The 23,770-nt window shown below is 47.8% G+C and overlaps 2 protein-coding genes across 7 annotated transcripts in view; one reads left to right on the top strand and one right to left on the bottom strand.

Annotated features, from left to right (window-relative positions):
* The first annotated feature begins 217 nt into the window (after positions 1-217).
* Positions 218-18,617, top strand: AHCY (adenosylhomocysteinase). The gene is made up of 10 exons (XM_084888579.1): positions 218-361; positions 8,134-8,324; positions 9,396-9,471; positions 11,017-11,166; positions 12,065-12,177; positions 12,639-12,846; positions 12,936-13,023; positions 13,111-13,228; positions 14,018-14,212; positions 17,719-18,617. Exons 1-10 carry the CDS (start codon positions 334-336, stop codon positions 17,848-17,850), a joined length of 1,299 nt encoding a protein of 432 aa, XP_084744705.1. The 5' UTR covers positions 218-333; the 3' UTR covers positions 17,851-18,617.
* Positions 18,618-22,838: 4,221 nt separating this feature from the next.
* Positions 22,839-23,770, bottom strand: part of ASIP (agouti signaling protein) — a 75,616-nt gene continuing 74,684 nt past the window's right edge. For 4 of the 6 annotated variants that reach the window (XM_084888601.1, XM_084888596.1, XM_084888600.1 and 1 more), the window contains one exon: positions 22,839-23,739. The gene's annotated coding sequence lies outside the window, so the exon portion shown is untranslated. The remainder of the gene's footprint in view (positions 23,740-23,770) is intronic. The other 2 variants (XR_014795403.1, XM_084888598.1) reach the window with 2 other exon arrangements.

Raw genomic sequence — 23,770 nt, 5'->3', positions numbered from 1 at the left:
TGACATCGATTCCCCGGCTTAACGAAGCCATGAGCAATCTCTCATTTGCCCTCAGGCCTCTCCCTGAGCTCCATTCGGACTCACGGGGGTTGAAACCTGTCCTCTGCTCAGGAGAGGCCCAAATGCACCCTGGTCCCGCCCCTGCGCACGGGGCCCCGCCCCCTTGGCTCAGCCCTAGCGAGAACATGAATATGCAAATAAGGGGGAGATATTTAAAGGCGCCGGCGCCGGGAACTGATCCCTTCCCGTGGTTGCCCGCCCCGTTCCGGTTCCCTGTACGTGACCCGGCCCCTTTCGCCTGTGTCCATCACTCCGCACGGAGTTGCCGTTAGCATGACGGACAAACTGCCCTACAAAGTCGGTGAGTTCCAGGACATGAAGTAGGCCGCTTCTGCTCCTTGTCCGTTTGGGGGGGCGTGGGGGCCTGTGCCGGCGAGGCCGGGGTGCCGACGCGAGGCGCTGAGGACCCCCTTGAATCGCTGGCTCCGCGCGTTCCTGGCCGCGCGAGGCCGCCTGGGGGTTGGAGTTCTCGCGCGACGGCGGGCCGGTTGTCCGGGGGTGGCCGCGGACTACGAGTCCCGGCATTCCCCGCGAGGCCCGGTGCTGCGGCGTGGACTGCGGAGCCTGCAACAGGAGGCACGTTTCGCCCCGAGCCCGCTGGGTCTGGCGGGAAGTGCGCACCTGGCCGTGGCCTGGGGGTGCTGGCACCTGCCAGGACCTCCGGAGGGAGGTCCAGATCCCGCTGCCGGAGCCGGAGCCGGAGCCGGAGCCGGAGCCGGGGCCAGCTCTTTGGCCAGCTGGGTGGTCCCGGACAAGTGCCGGCCCTTCTCTGAGCTCCCTGCAGGGAAGGCGAGGGAACTGGAGCCCCCCAATAGGCGTGGGAGGCGAGGCCCTGAGAGCGAGGCCAAGGCCGGCACTGTACCTTCACAGGGGACTTTGGGCTTGTTACTCAACCCCTGGGGTCACCCGCCTGGCCAACAGGGACAGTCCTGCAGAGAATCTCAGAGAAAAATTGGGGTGGTTAGAACAATACTTCTTGCTGCCCTATAAATTGAAGATGATATACTGATAGTTTAAATATGTTGGGCGTTTACTAGGGGATTTTATCTTTATCCTAGATGAATTCATTTTATTCACACGGTTTTCACTTTCTCATTTTACAATGAGTGTACTAAGACACATGAAATAAAGGGAGCCTGCCTTCTGACAGCTGGGAGACCAAGTGGAGCAGGATATGAACCCAGGCACTGTAGTCCTCTGAGCACACCTCACCACCGTATGTCAGAGAACATTTGAACAACTCATGTTCTTTGAAAAAAAACAGTACATGCTGGCTAGCCGTTTTTGAAGTAAATTTCAGGACACCATTAAACCTGGAGAGAGGCATCAACGTTTATGGAGCTTTTGCTGTGTATCTGCTGATTTGCATGTGTTTACAGAATAATCAAGAGGTGGGTTGGATCCCATTATAGTATACAGAGAAAACAGCTGAGGCTGCAACAGAAAGTGACTCACAGAAATTCTGTGAAATAACAGTTGACCTTTGAACAACATGACTCCATTATATGTGCTTTTTCCAATAAAGTTTGCCCTTCATGTCTCTAGATTTCACATCTGTGGTCTTTTCCATCAGTAGTTGGTTGAATCTGCTTATGTGGAGGGCCATATGCATTATTCTATCCCATTTAATTTTTATTTATTTTTAATATATTTTATTGATTTTTTTTACAGAGAGGAAGGGAGAGGGAAAGGTTAAAAATTTTTGTTTGGTTTTTAGGGAGAGAGAAACATTAATTTGTTGTTCCACTGATTTGTGCACTCATTGGTTGCTTCTGTACATGCCCTGACCAGGGATGGAACCCAAAGCCTTGGTGTATAAGGATGATGCTCTAACCAACAGCTGTCTGGGGAGGGCAGTTCTGGCAGTTCTATGCCATTTTCCATAAGGGACTGGAGCATCCATGGATTTTGGTATCCTCATGGGTGGGTCCTGGAACCAATCCCCTATGGATACCAGGGATGACTGAAGTTTTAGAGGCATTAAAAATTATATATTTGCTGCCGAAACCGGTTTGGCTCAATGGATGGAGTGTCGGCTTGGAGACTGAAGGGCCCCGGGTTCGATTCCGGTCAAGGGCATGTACCTTGGTTGCGGGCATATCCCCAGTAGGGGGTGTGCAAGAGGCAGCTGATCGATGACTCTCTCTCATCGATGTTTCTAGCTTGCTTTCTCCCTTCCTCTCTGTACAAAATCAATAAAATATATTTTTTTAAAAAATTATATATTTGCCGAAACCGGTTTGGCTCAGTGGTAGAGCGTCGGCCTTCGGACTAAAAGGTCCCAGGTTTGATTCCGGTCAAGGGCATGTACCTTGGTTGCGGGCGCATCCCCAGTGGGGGGTGTGCAAGAGGCAGCTGGTCAATGTTTCTCTCTCATCGACGTTTCTAGCTCTCTATCTCTCTCCCTTCCTCTCTGTAAAAAATCAATAAAATATATTTTTTAAAAAAGAGTTAAAAATTATATATTTTATTTATTTATATGTTATGATTTTAGGGAGAGGGAAGGCAGAGAAAGAAATTGCTTGCCTGCCTCCCACATGCAGGCTGACCAGGGATCAAACCTGTAACTTGGGCTTGTGCCCTGAGAATCAACCTATGACCTTTTGGTGCCCAGGATGATGTCCAACCTATTGAGTCACACCAGACAGGGCCAGATTAAAAAAACAAATTAATTGTTTTTTTTTTGTTTGTTTACTTTAACACAAAATCTTTATTTGGAACTTGTGCGTTACTGAGCAGGTCAATCACTCTGAAATCACAAGTCTTCACATTATTCAGAGAAATACAAGAGCTCCTTGCACAGATTTTTTTTTTTTTTTTTTTTGAAGGCAAATTAAAAAATATATATTTTTATTGATTTGGGAGAGGGAGAGAGAGAGAAACATCAATAATGATCAACTGCCTCCTGCCCACTCTCTACTAGGGATTGAGCCTATAACAAAGATAGCTTTTAATTGATTTTTAGAGAAGGGAAGGAAGAGGGATAGAGAGATAGAAACATCAACGATGAGAGAGAAACATCTATCAGCTGCCTCCTGTACATCCCCTTACTGGGATCAAGCCTGCACCCTGGCATGTGCCTGACCTGGAATTGGACTGGTGACCTCTTGGTTCATGGGCTGATGCTTAACCATTGAGCCACACAGGTTGGGCTTGCATAGATTTTTGAGTGAGTGGGGTCATTGCCCCTAACCCTTGTGTTGTTCAAGGGTCAGTTGTAGTAGCTTATCAGTAATAGATTATGAAGTAATGGCCGGAGTAGATGTCCCCATTTTATGGGTGATGAAACTGAAGCCCAGAAAGGTTAAGTCAAGGTAATGATAGTGGCAGAGTTGGGTAGAGGCTTGTCATGCTATGGAGAGATCAGTGGGTCAAGGTTGAGGGTGCTGGGTTTTGTGGGAAGAGATAAGGCGACATTTGGAAGTGAAGGAGCTTGGCTGTGATGGAGGGAGGAAGCCCCCGTCGAGGAGGGCATTTTGTGCTAGCCTTTGTCCACACGACATCTTTCATCCTCGGGACTCAGCAGGGTTGGGATGATTGTTCCCACTTCACAGATGGAGAAAGTGAGGCTCTGAGAGGGTCTTGCTGTTCCTCTTGGCTTGTCCTGGCCAAGAGGTGTCCCTGCAACTTCAAGTTCTCAGTTCCCGTAGGACCAAAAGCCTCAGAGTCTGGAGCGCCAGACCTTCCTGTGCCTTTGGAGCTGAGGGAAAACTCTGGGGCTGGCACAGCTGCCATGAGGACAGTGGTGGTATTTTTAGCTAAGGGCCAGGTGATAGAGTGGGTGGAGCTTAGCAGGCTAGGACAGAACCCATTGTTCATTACTGCTGGGCCTCAGGAGCCTTGAGAAGGCCTCTGGCGCTAGCTCTTTCTGGCCACCAGTCCCTCCTCTGCCACTGACTGGCTGTGGAACCTGGGCAAACCCCTTTCTGGGTCCTTTTCTTGTTGGTAGATGCTGGGAGTTGTACTGGGTTTAGATTTGTTTCTTTTTTGCCACCCGTCTTGTGCCAGCTCCTTTCATGGACTTTCTCTCATTCAGTCCTAACAACAGATATGGTTGGTAAACATTTGCTGAACTCTTCTCTGTGCCAGGCCCTGCTGGGCACTGGACATACAGAGGTGTCTCAAGGATGAGGTTGGGCAGACATGCATACATTTAATGTATTGTCTCCATTTTGTAAGTAAGGAGTTCCTCCCACTTCTTTATCTGCACTGCCACCACCCCAGTTCTGGTCACTCTCCTCACAGGTTTCCCTGGGTCTCTTGCTCCACATATACATGCAGCCATCAAAGGGGTCTTTTCTTTTCTGTTCTTTTCTTTTTTAATATATTTTTATTGATTTTTTACAGAGAGGAAGAGAGAGGGATAGAGAGTTAGAAACATTGGTGAGAGAGAAACATCGATCAGCTGCCTCTTGCACACCCCCTACTGGGGATGTGCCCGCAACCAATGTATATGCCCTTGAATCGAACCTGGGACCTTTCAGTCCGCAGACCAACGCTCTATCCACTGAGCCAAACTGGTTTCGGCAAAGGGGGTCTTTCCTTTGTAAAAAACATTTTTATTGATTTCAGACAGAAATATACCAAGTTCTTTCCTGTTTCCAGGCTTTTGTTGAGCACCTACTGTTTTCCGGGTCTGTATCAGATGCTTGAGGAGGAACATGCAGGCTAGGAGAGCTCCTTGGGTTAAAGCCCTGAGGAGGGAATGAGTTCAGATTGTCTGAAGACCAATATATGTGGTTGAGAAGCTAGGGAGGGGAAGAACAAGGGTGGGCAATCAAGTGGGTAGGGCCCTCAGGCCACGTGAGAAGCTAGTATTTTATTAACGAAGTAGAGGCCCAGTGCACGGATTCATGCACACTGAAAGGAAATTAATTACAAGAACTATTTTAGAGGTAGGGAAGGGATTGTGGGAGGGCTTCAGCGATGTCTGGCCTGTCTTGCCCAGTCCTGATTGGCCAGATCCCAGCAGCAAGCTAACCTACCAGTCAGAGTGTCTGCCCCTTGATGGTTAGTGCGCGTCATAGCAAATGGTCCAAAGATCGACACTTAGCATATTAGGCTTTCATATAGAGAAGATAAGGGGAAGCCATTGGAGGTTTGTTTTTTACTTTAGCAGAAGAGTGGAGGTACTATAACTTAAATTTTATAAAGTATCTTGTAGCTTCTGTGGGGAGAATAGTAGACCAGTGCAGGGGCTTCTTCAATGATCCAAGGTAGTAAGATATGGTTGGATTGCTTATATATTTGTGATTTTGAGCCAACAATATGCTGATAGGTTGGAAGAGAGTGAAAGTGGAAAAGAACCAAGAAAATTTTTGTTAGGAGTGGCTGTTTCCTAAAATGGGAAAATTGGAAAGGTAAGGAGACACGAGGGTTCAAACTTGACACATAATAGATCCAGTTGTGCATCTAAGTGCAGCTATTCAGCAGGCAATTGGATTGTAGGAGTCTCGTAACTGGGAGAAGTTGGGCTGGAGATAAATGTGTGGGAGTCACTGCTGCAGAGACCGTATTTAAAGGAAAAGGGAGAAGATGGAACCCTGAGGGCTTCCAAACATTAGTCACTTACAGGAATAGAAGCCAGAAAAGTAGTAAGGAAAACACAGGACTGTTATAGAAGCCAGACAAAGAAAGGGTTTCAGAAGGAAGGAGTAATTAGTGGGATCAGTGCTGCAGGAGAAGCATGAACATAGATAATTGACTATTAGATGTGAGAATCAGGCTCGTCTCGAGACACCTTGAGAAGGGCAGTATCCATGGAATTGAAGTCTCAAGGATGCCAGAGGACAGGGGATCAGGCCCCACAGAGGAGAGACAACTCATGTATTGTGTAACAAATGAATGCCTCGTCTGTAGCTACACTTGAGGAGGATTAGTGGATTCCGTGGAGGAAAAGTGGCCTAGTTCTGAATTTTCAGTGAATCGTGAAGTGAAGTCATTAGTTGAGAGTAAATTTACTAAGAAAATGTCATAGGATTGCTGGCCTGTTTCTTGAATTTGTGTCTTAGTAAATGAGACCTTTTAGTGTGGTTGGGGTTTTTCTCCCGCTGGACTCAGTGGTTTAGGTGGAGTGGAGGATTGGGTTTAACGATGGTGGAGTTTTGCCATGAGTTATCAGAGGACAGAGGGTAGAAAGGACAGCAGAATCTTAAAATGTGGGAAGAAGAAATTGAGAACGTGAAGGCAAACTATGAAGGGCAGTGGAAACTGGTAGGATTAATGCATTAGAGGCTCAGACCTGACTGGCTGCAGCCTTACTAGAGTTGGGGCCGTAGAGGGAGAAGACTGGAAAGATGGGACATAGTCACAGTCATTTGCTTGAAATCAGTATTTCCAGGGGGAGTGTCATTGGTCATGGGCTGCCAAGGGGCCAGGGTGAGTAGGGGTAATGATAGGGGGAGGGTGTGTGTGTTGAGGCCCAGTAGAAGGAATATTTCATCTTTGAATTGTACAGCAGGAAGCAGTCTGACGTAGTCAGTTTATTATTTGTTATTATCCCCTTGGGTAATTGACAGGATCTAAGCTGCCCTAAATATAATAATCACCAGCAGTCCCAGGCCCCATCCTAGATCTATTGAATCTGTTTTCCAAGAGAGGTTTATAAGCACGACAGATAACTTACAAGGGAAGGGACTGACCTTCGGAATGGGCTAGTGTGGCGTGGGTAGGGAGGGTGAGATTATTAGAAAAACATTGAGATGGTGAGAGAGCTCATAATAGTATTGTTTTTTCCTGCCTGAGAATTTGGACAAATTTGAGACATTTGGGGTGACAGATAGAAGCCAAAATATAACTTTCATTACTAACATTGAAGCCAGAGGATGTAGATTAGCATTGAAGAACAAGGAGGTTCATGTGTACTTGTTAACTGAACCCCCAAATTCAGTTACATATCCATTACAGGCAAGGTGAGCCTGGTAGGTCTCGGTACAGAACATGCTTCCTGCAAGCAGGGTGGCTACTGTTTGCTTGCAAAAGGGAGAGCTGCGCCAGTTTAGTATGGCTTAGTTCCCTGGGCATCTTCCCGTGCACCGGAAGGTTGCCAGTTTGATTCCCAGTCAGTGCATATTCCTGATAGGGGCGTGCAGGAGGCAGCAACCAATGTTCTCTCTCACATCTGTTTCTCTCCCCCTCACTTTCTCTCTCTCTAAATATCAATAAAAATCTTTTTGTTTAAGTATTTAAAAAAAGAAAATAAAAAAGGGAGAGCTGAACTGCAAATGCCCAATTTATTCCTCCGAAGTTTACTAATCAGACAAGCCAGTCCACCTCCCCTGGGCAAAGAGCCAGAAGTGTCACACAATGAATTCTCTCCGGGTGGAAACATCCGGCGTGGGGGAGAAGCCTTTTCATATCTTAAGGAAAATCAAAGAGCTGCCAAATCCAAGGTGTTAATAGAATCATTTATGAATATGACGTTAGCAAGACTATTACTTGGAAGATAGACAGTCAACCAGGAGCTAAAATCTTTAGGGAAAGAGGAAGTTGGTAGGTGGCAGCAGAAAAGGTAGTGGGAAGTATATATACATCTATATAGGCTGACAGCTGTTTTTCAAGGGGGCACTTACCTGTGTTACTTATACATACTTGTGCAATTCTTTGATTAAATGTACTCTCCCATGAGATTATAAGTTGAAGTGCCGAAACCGGTTTGGCTCAGTAGATAGAGCGTCGGTCTGCAAACTGAAAGGTCCCAGGTTTGATTCCGGTCAAGGGCATGTACCTTGGTTGCGGGCACATCCCCGGTAGGGGGTGTGCAAGAGGCAGCTGGTCGATGTTTCTCTCTCATCGATGTTTCTAGCTCTCTATCCCTCTCCCTTCCTCTCTGTAAAAAGTCAATAAAAATATATATATATATATAAAAAAAAGATAAGTTGAAGTTAGGTAGGGACCATGCTTTTCTCTTTTGACTGCCTCAGCTCCATAAATTCTTGTTGAGTGAGTGAGTGTCAGTGACCAGATTGCTCAGCCTAAAGTTTCAAGTCCACACGTGGATGAGTGACCAGTGCCGTGCTTCCTGGTTGGTGGGATGAGCCACTCATGGGACTCCCATTCATTCTGCCTTTGCAGCTGACATCAGCCTGGCCGCCTGGGGACGCAAGGCCCTGGACATTGCGGAGAATGAGATGCCGGGCCTGATGCGCATGCGGGAGATGTACTCGGCTTCCAAGCCGCTGAAGGGTGCCCGCATCGCCGGCTGCCTGCACATGACCGTTGAGACAGCCGTCCTCATTGAGACCCTTGTTGCCCTGGGTGCTGAGGTAAGCTCTGCAGCTATTGTGTGAAGTGGGAAAACCAGTGTGGTTTGCCCCCTCAGGCCCAGCTGGGGCAGCAGCCTTGTCACAGTGCCGTCATTTTTGTGGTGACCGGTGTGCACATTTTTTTCTGGCTGGGAAGATAGCATTCAATTTCCCGCAACTCACATCCTCCTGCCTAAGGAGTAGAAAAATTCAGCCCCAGTGTCCAGCTGAGACATGGAAGGACTGGCTCTCATTGGCCCTCCTAGTCATGTGCCTGCCCTAGGCCAATCATGGCTGCCAGAAGGATGATGTGCTCTGATTGGTTCAGCCTGGGTCATATATACCTAATGGACAGCTCTTCTAACATCTTTAGGAGTCTTGGAAGAAGATAGTGCTTCTCTAAAAGAGGGCAGGAGAGCAGCCCAAACAAACAGACTACATTAGACTCAGTCCTTGTATTTCTTTTAAACATTCACACTCTGATTTATAGCTTTAAATACTATCCACATGGTGATGACTCTCGGGTAAATGTACCAATCTAGATTTTCCTCCACCTCCACCCTCAACTCAGCAGCTGATGTGCCATCTCCACTTGGAGATCTAATAGACATATAACAACCTCAACATATGCAAACAAACTCATGATTCTTGTGTGTCCTTCCCACAACCCTTCTACAGTCTTCCTCACATAAGCAGATGGAAATTCAGCCCTCCAGGTTTTCTTCGTTCCAGAACCTGGTGTCATCCCTGACTCTACTTTGTCTCTCACTCCAACAACTAATTCTACAGCAAATCAGTTCAGCTCAGCCTTCAAAAGATACCTATTATCACCTCCGCTGCTACTGTTCCATCTCTTGCTTGACCTCTTAGCAGCTTCTTCACTCCTCTCCTTGCTTTCTTGTGGAGCCCTTTCTCTTCCACATAGCACCAGAGTGCTGTTTTAGAATAAAAGTTAGGTCTTGCCAGGTCCACCACTCTATGGTCACAGAGCTGGCTGGGACTAGATCATACAGTGAGCTTCTCACTTTTAGCTCCAGGGCTTTTTCCTGTCCCTGCCCAGTGACCCCGGTGTTGCTGTACTGGCTCTTCTAGGTGCAGTGGTCCAGCTGCAACATCTTCTCCACCCAGGACCACGCCGCAGCTGCCATTGCCAAGGCCGGCATTCCGGGTGAGTCCTGCTTGCTGCTGTGGGATGTGGGAATGCATGAAGGGGCTCTTGCTTCTCCATGTTTCTTCCTGGCTCCTACAGTGACAGACTTCCCCGCGGCTGTGGAGAGGAGTCATGGCCACACAATCCTAGCCTAGTGACCCATAAGAAAGCTCTTTTATTCTGTTGCCATCTAAAAGTCTATGGGAGATACTTAGTGTCCCAGCTTGTCTTGTGATCAAGGACAGGATCTTGTGTTTGGGAACTACTTGGTATGGAGGAGGGGAAGTTCCTTAAAAAAAGGATCTGGAGGAAAAGGAAAAGAGAGGATGAAGGACCTGGCCAGTATAGCTCAGTGTTTGAGCATCAACCCATGCACCAAGAAGGTTTGATTCCGTCAGGGCGCATGCCTGGGTTGTGGGCTTGATCCCCAGTGGGTGATGTGTAGGAGGCAGCTGATCGATGTCTCTTTCCTTTTTCTTTCCCCTCTCTCTAAAAATCATTAAAAACCTTTTTTTTTTTTTTTTTTTTTTTTAAAAAAAAGGGATGGATGTGGGTCTGTTTCCAAAAAGAATCGGGAGGAATACTGGTCAGAAAAAGAGCTCTAGAGATTCAGTGCCTAGGGTCTGTAGAAGACCAAACATCAGAGGAAGAGCTTTCATAAGCTGCTGGAGAAATGGCATGCTCAGCCTCGGCCTGTGGAGGGGAGTGGTTAGCTCTGGTGGTGATTAAGTAGGACATTCGTGAGCCTCAGGTGCGGGGGGAGGGTCAGGAGGAGCCTCCAGTGACTGACCAGGGCGGGATAGGCATGTCTCCCATTCCTCAGCCGTGGTTGGGCTTCGTGGCCTTTTCTGGGAAATTCTTTGTCTTCAAGACCGTTGTCTGCCTCAGATAGACAGAGAAACAGCCTTCCCTGCTTGGCCAGTGGTCTTTCCTCAGAGGTGGTTCCTGGGAGCCCCACATATGTGTCCCAGTCATTTCATCGGATGGGAGGAGCCTGGACTAGAGCTAATGTCTGGCACAGAAAAAGCACTATACGTAACTGCTGTTAGTAATTTTTTGGCCAGACTTTGCCTGGGACCACCCACCACAGAGTCTGCTGGGCCCTCAAGTCTTTTTAGAGCAGAACAATTCTTGGATCTTGCCTTGTGGGTCCACATGAACATGGTTCCCTGCCTCTGCAGCACCTCGTCCCAGCACTGGGGGTCATTATGTGTTGATGCCCCTATCCTTGGGGCCTAGACAGAAGGGAGTAGGAGAGTAAATAATTCATTCCACTTACCTGTATCTGGCCTCCTGCTCACTTAATCCATTTACAGATGAGGAAACTGAGGCTCAGAGAAGTGAAATGATTTACCCAAAGTCACACAGCTGGCAAGTGCAGAGCCAGGATTTGAACTCAAGTCTCTGTGGCTCCAAGTTGTGTTCTTATTACCGCTGAGTTTTCAAAGGGGCTGGGAGTGCTGGGCATGGGAATAGGAAGGAGATAGTTGTTGCTCTGCCCAGGAAGTTTGCTAAAGCAGGTTCCAGTGGGGAAGCAGACACTGATGTGCCATTCACCTCCAGTATATGCCTGGAAGGGTGAAACAGATGAGGAGTACCTGTGGTGCATTGAGCAAACTCTGTACTTCAAGGATGGGCCTCTCAACATGATTCTGGACGACGGCGGCGATCTCACCAACCTCATCCACACCAAGTATCCACAGCTCTTGTCGGGTGAGTAGGGTGGATGGGTGGGTGGGCTTGGTGCTTGCTGGCAACCTGGATGGCTAGGGTTAGGGTTAGGCCTAACCCTAGCCCTAACCCTAACCAGGTTAGGATGGAGCCTGCTTGCCCATATGAAAGCAGCAGGCTGGAAGGATTCCCAGCACCTCAAGCAGCAGATTCTGTGGGAGATGGGAGGATGGCAGGTTCCTGCAGGCGTGCCGGGGCCTGACCTGACTTCTGCCAAGGTGGCTGGGGGGAGGAGGCGGTCTGGCTGAGATGACCTAAGAGCAAGCATAAGCCAGGTCTGCGAATGAGTCAGATTTTTTAAAGCAGGGTAGAGAGGAAAGGGGTGAGGGAGGAAAACAGAAGAAGCCAGCCTGGTTGGTAGCTTAGCTTCCATCACTGGGAGAGGGGGTATTATAGGAGCGGCCAAAGCTCTAGTCAAGGCCAGATTTATGAGTGTGAATAGGTTAAGAGAAAAGGATTTAGCTTGATCCTGAGAGCAAATGGAAATAATTGGAGGGTTTTGAAAAGATTTCTCTGAAAATGTACATGTTCAAAACGCCTGCTGTGTGGAGGATGGGTTGTGGCTGGGAGGCCAGGTGAATATGGTGGCAGGGACAAGGACAGTGGCAGTGGAATGGAGTGGCCTGGTAATGGTGGTGACTCCTCCCTCTTGCTGGCCTGGATGATTGGGTAGACTGTGATATCAGTCACAGAGGTGTGAACCCAGAGAGAGGAGTGGCTGCGGTAGTGGGGGGGACAAAGATGAAGAATTTGAGTGAGTTCATGTAATAGGCCCTTGAGGCTTCATTCCAGAGCCACCCTCAAACACTCTCCCCCCCTCAGCCAATCCCTTAGGTAGCCCCTTCCTGGCCTGAGGCTTACCCCTTCCTTTCTTGTTCAGGTATCCGAGGCCTCTCCGAGGAGACCACAACCGGGGTCCACAACCTGTACAAGATGATGGCCAACGGGATCCTGAAGGTTCCTGCCATCAACGTCAATGACTCCGTCACAAAGGTGAGCCTTGGGGCAGTGACAGTTCCAGCTGTTGGCTCCCAGTGCAGCTCGGGAATAGGCCCCTGAGGAAGGCTGCAGCTAGGGACTTGAAGGCCTCATTTGAGGGGAGGGAGGAGACTGCAGACTGAGGGTAATGAGTGCATTAAAGAGGTGAGGAACTATACAGTGAGAGCTGGGCATCAGGAGCTTTAAAGTGAAGCAGATTCTTTGGGCAATCTCTTTTAGTAATTGATCCTGGAGAAGCCTTCTGGACCAGGAGAGAAAGGCTAGCAAGGTCTTAGGGCTGATTGCAGGGTAGTCCACAGGGCAGAAAGCAGGGTGAGAAGCATATGAGGGCATTAGCTGGTGGAGAAAAGTCATGGATGATCAGCCCAAGGTCCATCAGGCCAAGATGCTGAGAGTGGGTCTGAGCCGTAGGGCCTTGCTTGCTCCCATTGCCCCCATACCCCCTCTCCTTTCAGAGCAAATTTGACAACCTCTATGGCTGCCGGGAGTCCCTCATAGATGGCATCAAGCGGGCCACAGACGTGATGATTGCGGGCAAGGTGGCGGTGGTAGCGGGATATGGCGACGTGGGCAAGGGTTGTGCCCAGGCCCTGAAGGGTTTTGGGGCCCGAGTCATCATCACCGAGATTGACCCCATCAATGCACTGCAGGCTGCCATGGAGGGTACGATAGGGCGAGGGTTGGCTGTCAGTCACTGGGGCCAGAGGAGAGGCAAGGCCCCCCTGGATGACCCGTGGCCACTGTCTGCACAGGCTATGAGGTGACTACCATGGACGAGGCTTGTCAGGAGGGCAACATATTTGTCACCACCACAGGCTGTATCGACATCATCCTTGGCAGGTAGGGATCCTGGGGAGCGAGAGAAGGGGCTGGGTTGGGGCTGCTCTTCCTTCCTGATGGTCTCCCATGGATTTGGACTTCCCTTAGGCACTTTGAGCAGATGAAGGATGACGCCATCGTATGTAACATTGGACACTTTGACGTGGAGATTGATGTCAAGTGGCTGAATGATAACGCTGTGGAGAAAGTGAACATCAAGCCCCAGGTGCGGAGCCCCAGCCCTTCTAACAGGGTCTCAGATGGAGGGCTGAGGGGGCAAGCTCATGGACTGGCCAGAGGAGGGCTGATGAGGAAGCTCTGGCAACCTGGGCCACAGGATGGGAGGAAGGGGGCCTGGTTTCAGAGCTCCTTAAGTCAGCATCTTGGAGTTCGGCATGGCACCCATTTTCCAAAGGTCCCACGATGATTCTGATGTGCAGCCAAGGTTTACCACCACTCCATTCAGCTTTTACCGAGTATGGTGATTAAGAACATGGGATCTGTCCTCAGACTGTCCACCCTCAAATTGCAGCTACTTATTAGTGTGTGGCTCTGGGCAGTTGAACCCTTTGAACTTTAGTTTCTTTATCTGTGAAATGGGGATAATAGTAGTACTTAAATCATAGGGTGGTTATTAGTCGCATGTGTATATATACATACAGTTACATAGTTATGTGTATGCTCTTAGTTCAGGGTACATGCCAATAAGAGTAATAATAACAACATTACCTAATACTTACTGAGTACTTAGTATGTGCCAAGCCATGTGTCAAGTGCTTTACATGTGTTAGTTCACTAAATTCTCACAGCAGATCTGTAAGGTGTGTAGATCAGAGCTGCTTGATAAATATTGTCTATTACTATTAATTGAGTGTGCCATGGTTGTTCTAGGGTAGCCTAAGCCCTCACAGGTGCTGTTGGAGGCAGGCAGGCCTGCTGGGCAAGAGGGTAGGATGAGGCAAGGGTGGACATCAGGAGCGTCACCAGCCTTCACTGCTACTCTGCCCACTTGCAGGTGGACCGCTACCGGCTGAAGAACGGGCGCCGAGTCATCGTGCTGGCCGAGGGCCGGCTGGTCAACCTGGGCTGTGCAATGGGTCACCCCAGCTTCGTGATGAGCAACTCCTTCACCAACCAGGTGCTGGCGCAGATTGAACTGTGGACCCATCCAGACAAGTACCCTGTTGGGGTCCATTTCCTGCCCAAGAAGGTGGGTACCCACCTCCAACCCAGGCCCAGGGTCATACATCCAACCCTGGGCTCCCCACACAGGACTTGCCAGAGTTCACCTGAGAGGTCCACAGGGCAGAAAGCATTTTCTTCATTTAGCCGAGGAGGAAACTCAGGCCCAAAGTAGAGAATGACTCCCATTCTCTACTGGGTGATGAGGAGAGCGTGGGCTTTATGGTGAGACCCACCCAGATTTGAGTCTAAGCCTTACCACTTAGCAGCTGTATAACTGGGGCAAGTTGCCCAACTTCTTTGTGCTTCTATTTCCTTCTCTGTAAAACGAACGTAATACTACCTCCGTTAAGGATTGTGAGGATTTCCTTATACCAGGGGTCACAAACCCATACGCCCACAGGGATTGGGCAGGTAAATGAGTGGATTGGGCTGGGTGGAGACTAACAGAAGAGCTCATGCCCCAGTGAAGGGTCAGCTGTCATTAACCTGGAACCCGGGCCATTGGACCAGGGCTCCTGACATTTTAAGAGAAGCCAGATGTTAAGATCTTTGTATGAAATATTCAATTTTTAAATATAGGCAACTTGTTAACAGTTTTTAAAAATAATCAGGTGGGTCAACTTGGACATGTCTGTAAGCCAAAAATGCAGCCTGCAGACTGAAGGATTGTGGCTTTGGAATGCAATGATACCACTAACACTCTGAGTATATGTAGCATCTGACATGCTATGGGAGTGTGATCAGGGTAATCAGGACAAGGAGGTCTTTTCATATCAAACCTAATGCTTATCCTAACACCCTATGCAATGTACATACCCCCAAGGATCAGAATTGCTGTTTTAGTTCCAGCCTTCCCCCCCTCTCCCCCCCCAGTGTCATGGTTGAACTTGGCTTTGCCACTTAGCCTCTCTGGGCCTCAGTTTTCCTAAGAGTTAACTCTTGCTCGTCTAGCATTTGATACCGAGGAAGCTCTGATGAAGTCTCCATACCATTTCTCCACCCCTTGAAAGGCTGGTTCTGTCAGGTGAAGTAGGAAGAAGCCCGGGGGTCCTCTACAGGCCTGGGCACCTGCCCCCAGAGCACCTGCCTCAGAGCCAGCCACCTCCTTTCCGCCTCGTCTTTCTGATACTTCCCTTGGATCAGATGTTTTTACCCTTAAGGGCCTTTAGGGCTCTCCTGATCTATGCAGCCTGCCAGATCCCCAGCCTTGTTATGGGGTTTAAAAAGTGATTTGACCTCCATCTGATCCCAGTTGGAATAAATAAGATTGATGGTGAGAAATTGGACAGGCCTTAAAATGAGGGCAGGGTTAGAAGTAAAAAGTTAAAGATCTCATCTCCTATCCCAGCACATGGCCTTATCCTTACCTCCTTCATCACAGCCAAGATATGGATGGAGGTCGTCCTTGGCTTCATGCCTCACATGTGATGTATGGACAAAGACAGAGAGAGCAGCCACCATTTATTAAGGTATCTACTTGCACCAAGAACTCTAGCATTGATCTTTGCGATAGCCATGAGAGATACATCCTACAAAGGAGGACTCAAAGGTTCAGGAAATGATTTGTTCCCACAGTTGTCAAGTATTGGGCCAGGAGTAGAATCCAGCTCTACTGTCTGTCCAAGTTAATCATATGACACTGCCTTCTGGGTGTGGGTTGAAGGAGAAGGAAGAAGTGTATTCAGGGTTAGGTCAGGCCAAGAGAAGGAAGTAGTCAGTGTGCACTCAGAGTGAGACCTTCATTCTGCTTCCAGAATTAACATGGATTTGGAGCTGGGCTCTACTCATGCCCTGCCTGCCTCTCCCCAGTTTCTTCTTCTGATAAATAAAAGAGTAAATACTGCCCTCCTTAAGGGAATTTGTGAGGCTCAAGTGAGACAATGGTTATGAAACCACTTGGACATGTAAAAGTTGTAGGGGCTGGGCTGTAGTCCAGGACTGTTGTGTCATCATGTGGTGGGACTTGGGGCATTAGGGATAGACAGGCCTTACCCAGAGCAGGAAGCTGAGAAAGTGACACCGCACACTGAGAGTTCACCTTTCTCTAAGTGCCCTTTTCAGACTTCTTTATGCGTTTCAGCATTGGTCAAATTTAAAAATTGGCCTTATCTAACCCCAGCCTCTGTTTTCCTTAGTTTCTGTTCCATCTCTTCAAAGATGCCTTGGAGGCCATAAGTTGAGATGTTTGAGACAAGTTTTGGGGTTTTAGAGCCAGATAGACTTGGGTTCAAATCCTAGCTCTATAAATAACTAGCCTTGTGACCTTGGGCAAGTCATTTCACCGTTCTGAGCCTTGATTTCTACATTTGTGAAAGGAGGATGGCAATTTTTTATTAGTCAGGATCCTTTGGTGGCAAGTGGTAGAAACCCTTTTCAAACTGGTGTATTATATATTGCTATGTAACAATTTAACCCCAAAACTTATGGTTTAAAGCAGTAAACACTTATTATTTTAGTTTTTTTGTGGTTCAGGAATTGGAGAGCACCTTAGTGGGGTGTTTGATTTGAGGTCCTTCGTGAGGTTGCAGTGCTATCTGAAGGCTAGATGGGCTGGAAGATCCACTTCACTGTTGGCAGGAGGTCTCAGTTCCTAGTCACATTGGAATCTCCATAGGGCCACTTAAGTGTCCTCAGGAGATGGCAGCTGGCCTTGCCCCAGAGGGTGGTCCAGGAGAGCAAAGGAAGTAGCTGCAGTGTCTTTTAGAACCTAGTCTCCAAGTCATATACCATCACTTCTGCTTTTTTCTATTACAAGTGAGTCACTCAAGGGTGAACAATTAGGCGCCACCTCCCGAAGGGAGTATTATGAATTTCTAGACAAAGAATTTAAGGACATACTTTAAAACAGCCACAACCAATTTAATCTAAAAAGAAACTGCTGGCTGAACAAAAAGTGGTGCAAAAGTAGGTTTACAGTTTTCCAAATGAAAAATAATACAATAATAACTGATAATATAAGAATTAACTCTCTTTCGTGGTACTCACAACTATAAACCTACTTTTGTCCGACCCTGTATAAAGGAGGAGTCAAGATTCAGACAGTGGACCCGGGGGCTCAGTATTATTAGAGCTCTGTGTTGACTTTTTTTTTACATTCACTTCACTTGTCAATAGACTCACCACTAGCAAGCTGAGACTGCTACCCTCCCTGTTTAGAAATCCCATTGAAATTGGAGAGATCCTGTCTCTCCCTGCTATGGAAATGTTTGGTCCTTAGACAGATTCCAGAGAGGCGTCTTGGTTAGCTACTTGGGTTGGTGGAAGGTGGGAAAGGAGATATAATTGATGGTCCCACCAGGTTACTTGGAAGGGAGGATGTGGCATGGTTCCCTCTTGAGGAAGGGGAGCTGGGCAATCAAAAACAACACACCCACTGAGTCTGTCTGAAGATAGGATGAGGTAATATGTGTAACGCCTGGCAGGCCATAAGGTACCCCAACACAACAGTTCTTGCCTCCATTGGCAACTGGATGCAGGTAAGAGGTTCCAAAGCATGGTACTGACTCCACGTCTTCCTGTGTTTCTCCCCAGTTGGATGAAGCAGTAGCTGAAGCCCACCTGCGAAAGCTGAATGTGAAACTGACCAAGCTGACGGAGAAGCAGGCCCAGTACCTGGGCATGCCCCGTGATGGCCCCTTCAAGGCTGATCACTACCGTTACTGAGAACCAGACTTGCCCTTTTGCCTTCTAGCTGCTGTCCTTGCCCAGGTCCCCTCTTCTCCTCAAGAGCAAATGGCACCAATTTTGAGAATGATCTGTTAATGTCCCCCATCGATTCCCTGGAGCTGGTCACTCAGTCTTTGGCCTCCGCTATATCCCTCATACTGTTCCTTGTGTGGGAGAGGGAATTGAGAAGCCCCTCCTCAGGCCCCGGTCACAGAGGAGGCACATGGGAGATCCCACAGGGAACCATGGCTCAGGGGTTTCAGAGCTGCTCAGTCAGTCCTTCCTTAGGCTGGAAGTTGGAAGTGATGGCATAACACCTGTGCACTTTACTATCTAAGCCCTCACCTGCCCTATGGATGTTGTGCCCATATTCTTGATTGACGGGTTCACTGCTTCCTCAGCCCATGACAAATGAGAAGGAGCTATATCAATGGGTGGGGAGGAATTGTTGGGAGTTCAAATGCTCCTGAGAGCCTGGCTTAGTGCTGGACATTCTCTTATACCTCAGAACAATGAGGTTGGTACTTTCATTCCCTGTTTTACAGGGGTTATAAAATACACTGTTATGGGATAGCCGAGAAAGGACAAGAGAGGTGACAGCCAGAGGTTGAGAGGGGCCAGAGGATCTTAAAAGCAGGCATAGATCTGCCACCACTTTGTAATGGTTCCTATCACAACCCTGGGTCAAAAAGATAAATTTTGTTTATGTTTATATAATGTTAGAGCAAGAAGGTAGATAAATAAAATTTTGGTGCCTAAAATAATTTTGAGCCTTTATTACATAGATAAGCCACTGCCAACAATGTATGCCATGAGCAAGGGGTAATAATTGTGCTGATGAAGACATGGGATTGAGGGGAAGGGGTGGAGGTAGAAGAGGGTATAGAGAGGATAAATGGCGATGGGGGGGGGAAGACACGGGGTCGTCTGCAGCGTGGAGTTATAAAGGCTGCAGGCAAACCTTTGGGATTGGAAGGATGGGCCAAGTGAAGAGAACTATATCTCTTTAGGCGTATCTGGTTTTAACCCAATCTAAGATTCGTTTAGTAGGTGAATTTAACTTTATTGTAATTCCTGTTTGTATTTATTTCCTCTACCTAGTTTTTGTGTCCCAATTCATATTTTCTTTTTCGCCCCATTTCCACTTTGGGCTGATCCAGGGCTCCTTGGAGAACTGTTTATTGAGCACCTACAGGCTGCTAGGAGCTTTGTAGTTGATTTTCTTTATTCTCACAACAAGCTTAGTATATTATATATCCTAACTTTATAGATGAGAATAGAGACTCAGGTTAAATTAAATGTCTTTCTTAAATTCACAGTTTGTAAGAGGCCTTATCATGAATGAAATCATAGAAAGGTGGGTGGAAAGTTAGCCACCTTCCTATTTGCCTAAGTGGTCATTGGCTGAACCCCTGTTCTGGTCTAGACCAGTGTTTCCCAAAGTGTGGTACGCGTACCCCCAAGAGTACGGGAAGAGTTTGGTGGGGGTACGCGTTGCACCGGAGTTTGGTGGGGATATGCACTGCACCGAGCTTAGCTGCGCCTAATTCTACGTTCTCATGAGTACGAGGGGTACTCAGCGTTACGAAAATTATAGAAGGGGCACACATATGTCAAAAGTTTGGGAAACACTGCTCTAGACAATTAAAGCAAAATAAGAACCTACCTGGGAATGATAACTGGAAACTGCTCTCAGGGTCATCTACTGGACGGAAGCCCGATGGCGATGCCTGAGACCTGACCCAGCTGCTCAGATCGCAAGCTAGAGGTAGAAGGCAGACACACAAACAGCTCTGCCATCTGGTACATTATCTGCCCAGCTTTATAGAGTTTAGTGCCTGGCAGCAGTAGGAGAAAGATGGCAGGGACGAGGTGATACTTGAAATCAATTTTGATAGAAATGAAGACTTAACAGAAGGAACTGAAAGCAAGGGCATTCCAGGCAGCAACAGACTAGCTTACACAAGAAAAAAGAGAGAGTAGGAGGAGAGAGTTTTTGGCTGTAGTTGAGGGGGAATTATGAGATAGAGGACTAGAAAGGTAGCCTGAGGGACAGGAAGGAGACACCTTAAAAGTGAAGATGAGAACGTTAGCTGCACAGATTTCTGAAATGGCCTTTCTTGGTTGGACATTCCATACTTGTGTCTTGTTCATTTTTGTATTCTTAGCCTCTAGCTAGGAGGTGATACTACTTCTATGCTAGTAATGAGGACAGGTTCAGAGAGGCCAAGTGGCTGACCCTAGATTATATAGTAAGTTATATGCATACCTAATAAGGTTGCTGTAAATCGCTTACAAACTTTGATAGTTAAATGGTAGTTGTTAGTGACAAATGACATGGGACCCACTTAGCTGATCATGACATCAGTGGTCAAAACAGATTCAAGAGTCACTACCATGCCCACTGCTATTTGTTGTACATTTAATTTTGTGCTAAGTAAGCACTTATTTATTCTTCATGATAACCTTGTAGGGACTTGAATTCCTGGTTTACAAATCAAGAAACAGGTTCTGAAAGACACCGCGAGAGTTGGCTCTTAGCCCCAAATTCAAGCTCTTTCCACACCTACAGGCCCTGGTTTAGGAGGAAGGGAGCCTGGTTTCAGACCCTCCAACACTTGGAGCAGTAACTCTGGAACAACCCAGGTCCCCTGAAGGCAAGACTGCCACCCAGTGCTGCCTAGTGCCCACCTCAGCCACTCTACCATGGTAATCTTTGGGACAATGACTTCTCAGGAGAAAAGAGGAGAAGCCCACTGTTCATCTGAGCCAGAGAGGTTAAATGCCTTATTTTGCACCACAGCCATGCTGCCTCCTCCAACAGGCCTGGCTCGTGTGTAAGCACACTCCGTTCCCTCAAGTCTGTCTCCTCCCAGACACAGGAACTACCTATCCAGATGTTCCCATCTGTGAGATCCCATGTAGTCTCCCCTCCTCCCCCCCCCCCCCCCATCTCTGGTCCCCTAGGGATTCTGGTTTATTACCCAGGCTCCCCCCCCCCCCCCCCTTTTTTTTTTGGAGATGTCCTGCCAGTCTGGTCTCAGCCTTAACTCTGATCTCAGGTCTGCTAATCTGTCACATGGGTAACATTGACCAGGCGCTCACAATGAAAGATGATGTGTCTCCTAAGCCTCTTACCCTGATGTCTGGGCTCTGCCATCACAGCTTCTTGGGGAAAGAAGGAATTGGCCAAGGGTCCGGTACATGGCTGTGTTTTTGTTTTCTCAGGAAGGGGGACTATTCCTAACAACTGTTTAGCCTCTACCAGGGCCTCTGGTCATGGTCCATTGGACCGTAAGTTCTGTAAGGAGAGGATTCATATTGGACTCATTCACAATATTCACAGCACCTGGCACATTGTAGGTGATCAGTACACGTTTGCTGAATGAATAAATGGGTTAGTCTTCCATGCAGTTGTCTGGACCCAGCAGCTAAGTGATTATTTATTTGTTTATTTTATCATCACTAATGGACTGGTTCGTTGGCTTTGCATCTGGGGCCTCACCCCTGGGAGCCAAATGGTGCCTGGTTGGTGACCAATGTCTGGAAAATAGGAGCTGTGGCTGCAATATGTTCCTAATATTCTTATTAATGGCATTTATCAGTAGCAGCTGTGGTACAAGGTACAAAAGGTTCTTGACCATTTAGGCAGCAAGACCACCAACTTTAGGTGGTCTTGCTGCCTAAATGATAGTAAACAAAAAAAGCAACTGGCAGTTCCTCCTCCCCTCATATTTCTTATTAAGGCATAAGAAGCATCACTATCTCAGATTTATAACAAGAACATCAGGAATAATGGCAGGTGCTTCCCATTTTACACACAAGTAAAAGGAAGCCCAGAGAAGCACATATTTGTCCAGTGTGCAGGATTATTACTAGCTTAGCCTGGAAGCACCCATCTTTTTCTTGTACTCTATCCAGGTGGTTCCCGCTCTATCTGGTCCACGTTCTGAAGTTTGCCTCCTATTGCATACTGGCTATGTCACTGCAGGCACAACCTGGGTCTTCAGTTGGGACAAGATCCTTGGAAAGGAGAGAGTTTTAAGGAATTTGAAAGATGGAAGATGGTGAATGGACACTTGGGCCAGGGGAGGTGGCTTTAGTTGTGCTGGCCCTTGAGCTCCACTGTCCTCACCTCCAAGGACAGAGATACATGTGTCCTTGTATCATGGCAGAGATGCATGTCCTGGTATCAGCTATCAGGGCAGAGGCAACTGCTTCACATTTTTTTCTGCCTCCGCTTCTAGAATCATTCTTGTGCAGAGGCCTTTTAAAAATCTCCGTATGGCCCTGGCAGTGTGGCTCGGTTGGACATCATCCCATGTACTGAGAGGTTGCTGAGGTTGCTGGTTTGATTTCTGGCCAGGGCACATGCCCAGGTTGTGGGCTTAATCTCTGGTCAGAGAGTGCAGGAGGCAGATGATCGATGTTCCACTCACATAAAATCATCTTATGCCAGTTTGCAACGTCCTGGTTCTTGCTTGTAGTGATTCCTTGAGGAAGAGCTCCAGCTGCTGGGGTGCACTGACAAGTGGCATCTCAGCTCTTGCAGCCCTTGTGCAGCAAGGTGCTGGGAGTTCCTTTGTGATCCCTGGCTCTGGCTGGGATCAAAGACCTCCTTCCCACCTCAATCCTCTTCCTCCCCAAAGCAGTATCACAGGTGTTCCTCTTCCCAGGGTCCTTCCAAAGACATTGCTGCACTTGGCTTCTCACAGACTCAGATAATCTGTAAGAATGAAATTTCAGGCACCAGCTTGGGACATTTTAGGTGACAGGCCCCAATAATCCAGGACAAAGGTTGCTGCCTACTCACTGTTGACCTTAAAAGTAAAAGTTATTTTACCTGGCCGGGTATCTCAGTTGGTTATCTCGCAATATGCCAAGGTTGCGGGTTCAATCCCTGCTCAGGGCACATCAAATGGGTGGTACAACGAACCAATGTTTCTCTCCCTTCTGTCTCCAAAGTCAATTAAAAAATAAGTCAGTTATTTTACCAGCAAAAATGAGTTTATTTGGGAACAGCAAAGAGTTGCAAATCAGGACATGCAAACCTTAACAAAAGCCATAGAGGCAAGTCCAACAAATGAAGGAAAGGAACCGTACTTTACGGAGAAAAAGGAATGAGAGTTTTTGAACAAAGGTCCATTGGAGAAAAGTGACCTCAGGGAGATGATGGTTTCTCATTGGCCGAGTTGTAGGGTGGTTGGTTTCTTGTAGGAGATGCAATGAACATCTTTTCCTGTTGGGGCCTGTGATTGGCAGTTCTTCCTGTAGTTGCCATGGAGTGTTAGCGCTTCCCTTTCTGGCCTCTGGATTCCCATTTTAGTGGTCCCCTTTTATTTTCAAATCACCAAGCTTGCTGTCTGCTTACTGTGATGTGAATGCGGAAAGAGTGCTGAACCCCTGCTTTTTACTTGGAGCCCCAACTAACAGCTGTCAGGGTTAAAAATGTGGGGGGACCCGTGGTCAGTATTTATTTAGCTTGGCAGTGGAAGAAACTCCTCCCGGTCCCCCACACCTCTGGAAACCCCTGGAAAAAAGGGAGGGTGGCCATAAGGGGCACTTTGTTTGGAAGTCTCCTAAGGCATAGCCTTCTGGCTGTAGGGGCCCATGGCATCGCCCAGTCACAACCAGCCATTCCAGGTTTATATGCAGACCCCCCCAGGACCGACAAACCAGTGAGACTGTGTATGGAGTTGGACCTTTCTTGTTTTTTTCGGGGGTGGGGTCGAGGGAGCTCCTTAGAAGGGTGAAAGACTGAATGGTAGTTCCTTAATGTTTCCTTTCTGTCTGGTGGTCTGCATTCCCTAGATGTGGAGGCACCTTCGGGTGTTCTCTGGTTTAAAGGTAGGGGGCAGCATTGTCTCCAGCTGATCTGGAGAAACGCTTAAGAGAAGTATAGCCTTAGGGCTGGAAT

The sequence above is a fragment of the Pipistrellus hanaki genome (genome assembly GCF_964339955.1).
Source record: "Pipistrellus hanaki genome assembly, chromosome: 6".
Classification (NCBI taxonomy): Eukaryota; Metazoa; Chordata; class Mammalia; order Chiroptera; family Vespertilionidae; genus Pipistrellus; species Pipistrellus hanaki.
Note: the sequence above shows the minus strand (reverse complement) of the source record. Positions and strands in the feature narration are given on the sequence as shown.

What these genes read in the sequence shown, in the direction of transcription:
- AHCY (XM_084888579.1), top strand. Translation starts at nt 334, where the DNA reads ATGACGGACAAACTGCCCTACAAAGTCG. An exon ending in TTGTTGCCCTGGGTGCTGAG is followed by an intron (nt 8,325 to 9,395) that starts GTAAGCTCTGCA and finishes TGGCTCTTCTAG; the next exon opens with GTGCAGTGGTCCAGCTGCAA. An exon ending in GTATCCACAGCTCTTGTCGG is followed by an intron (nt 11,167 to 12,064) that starts GTGAGTAGGGTG and finishes TTTCTTGTTCAG; the next exon opens with GTATCCGAGGCCTCTCCGAG.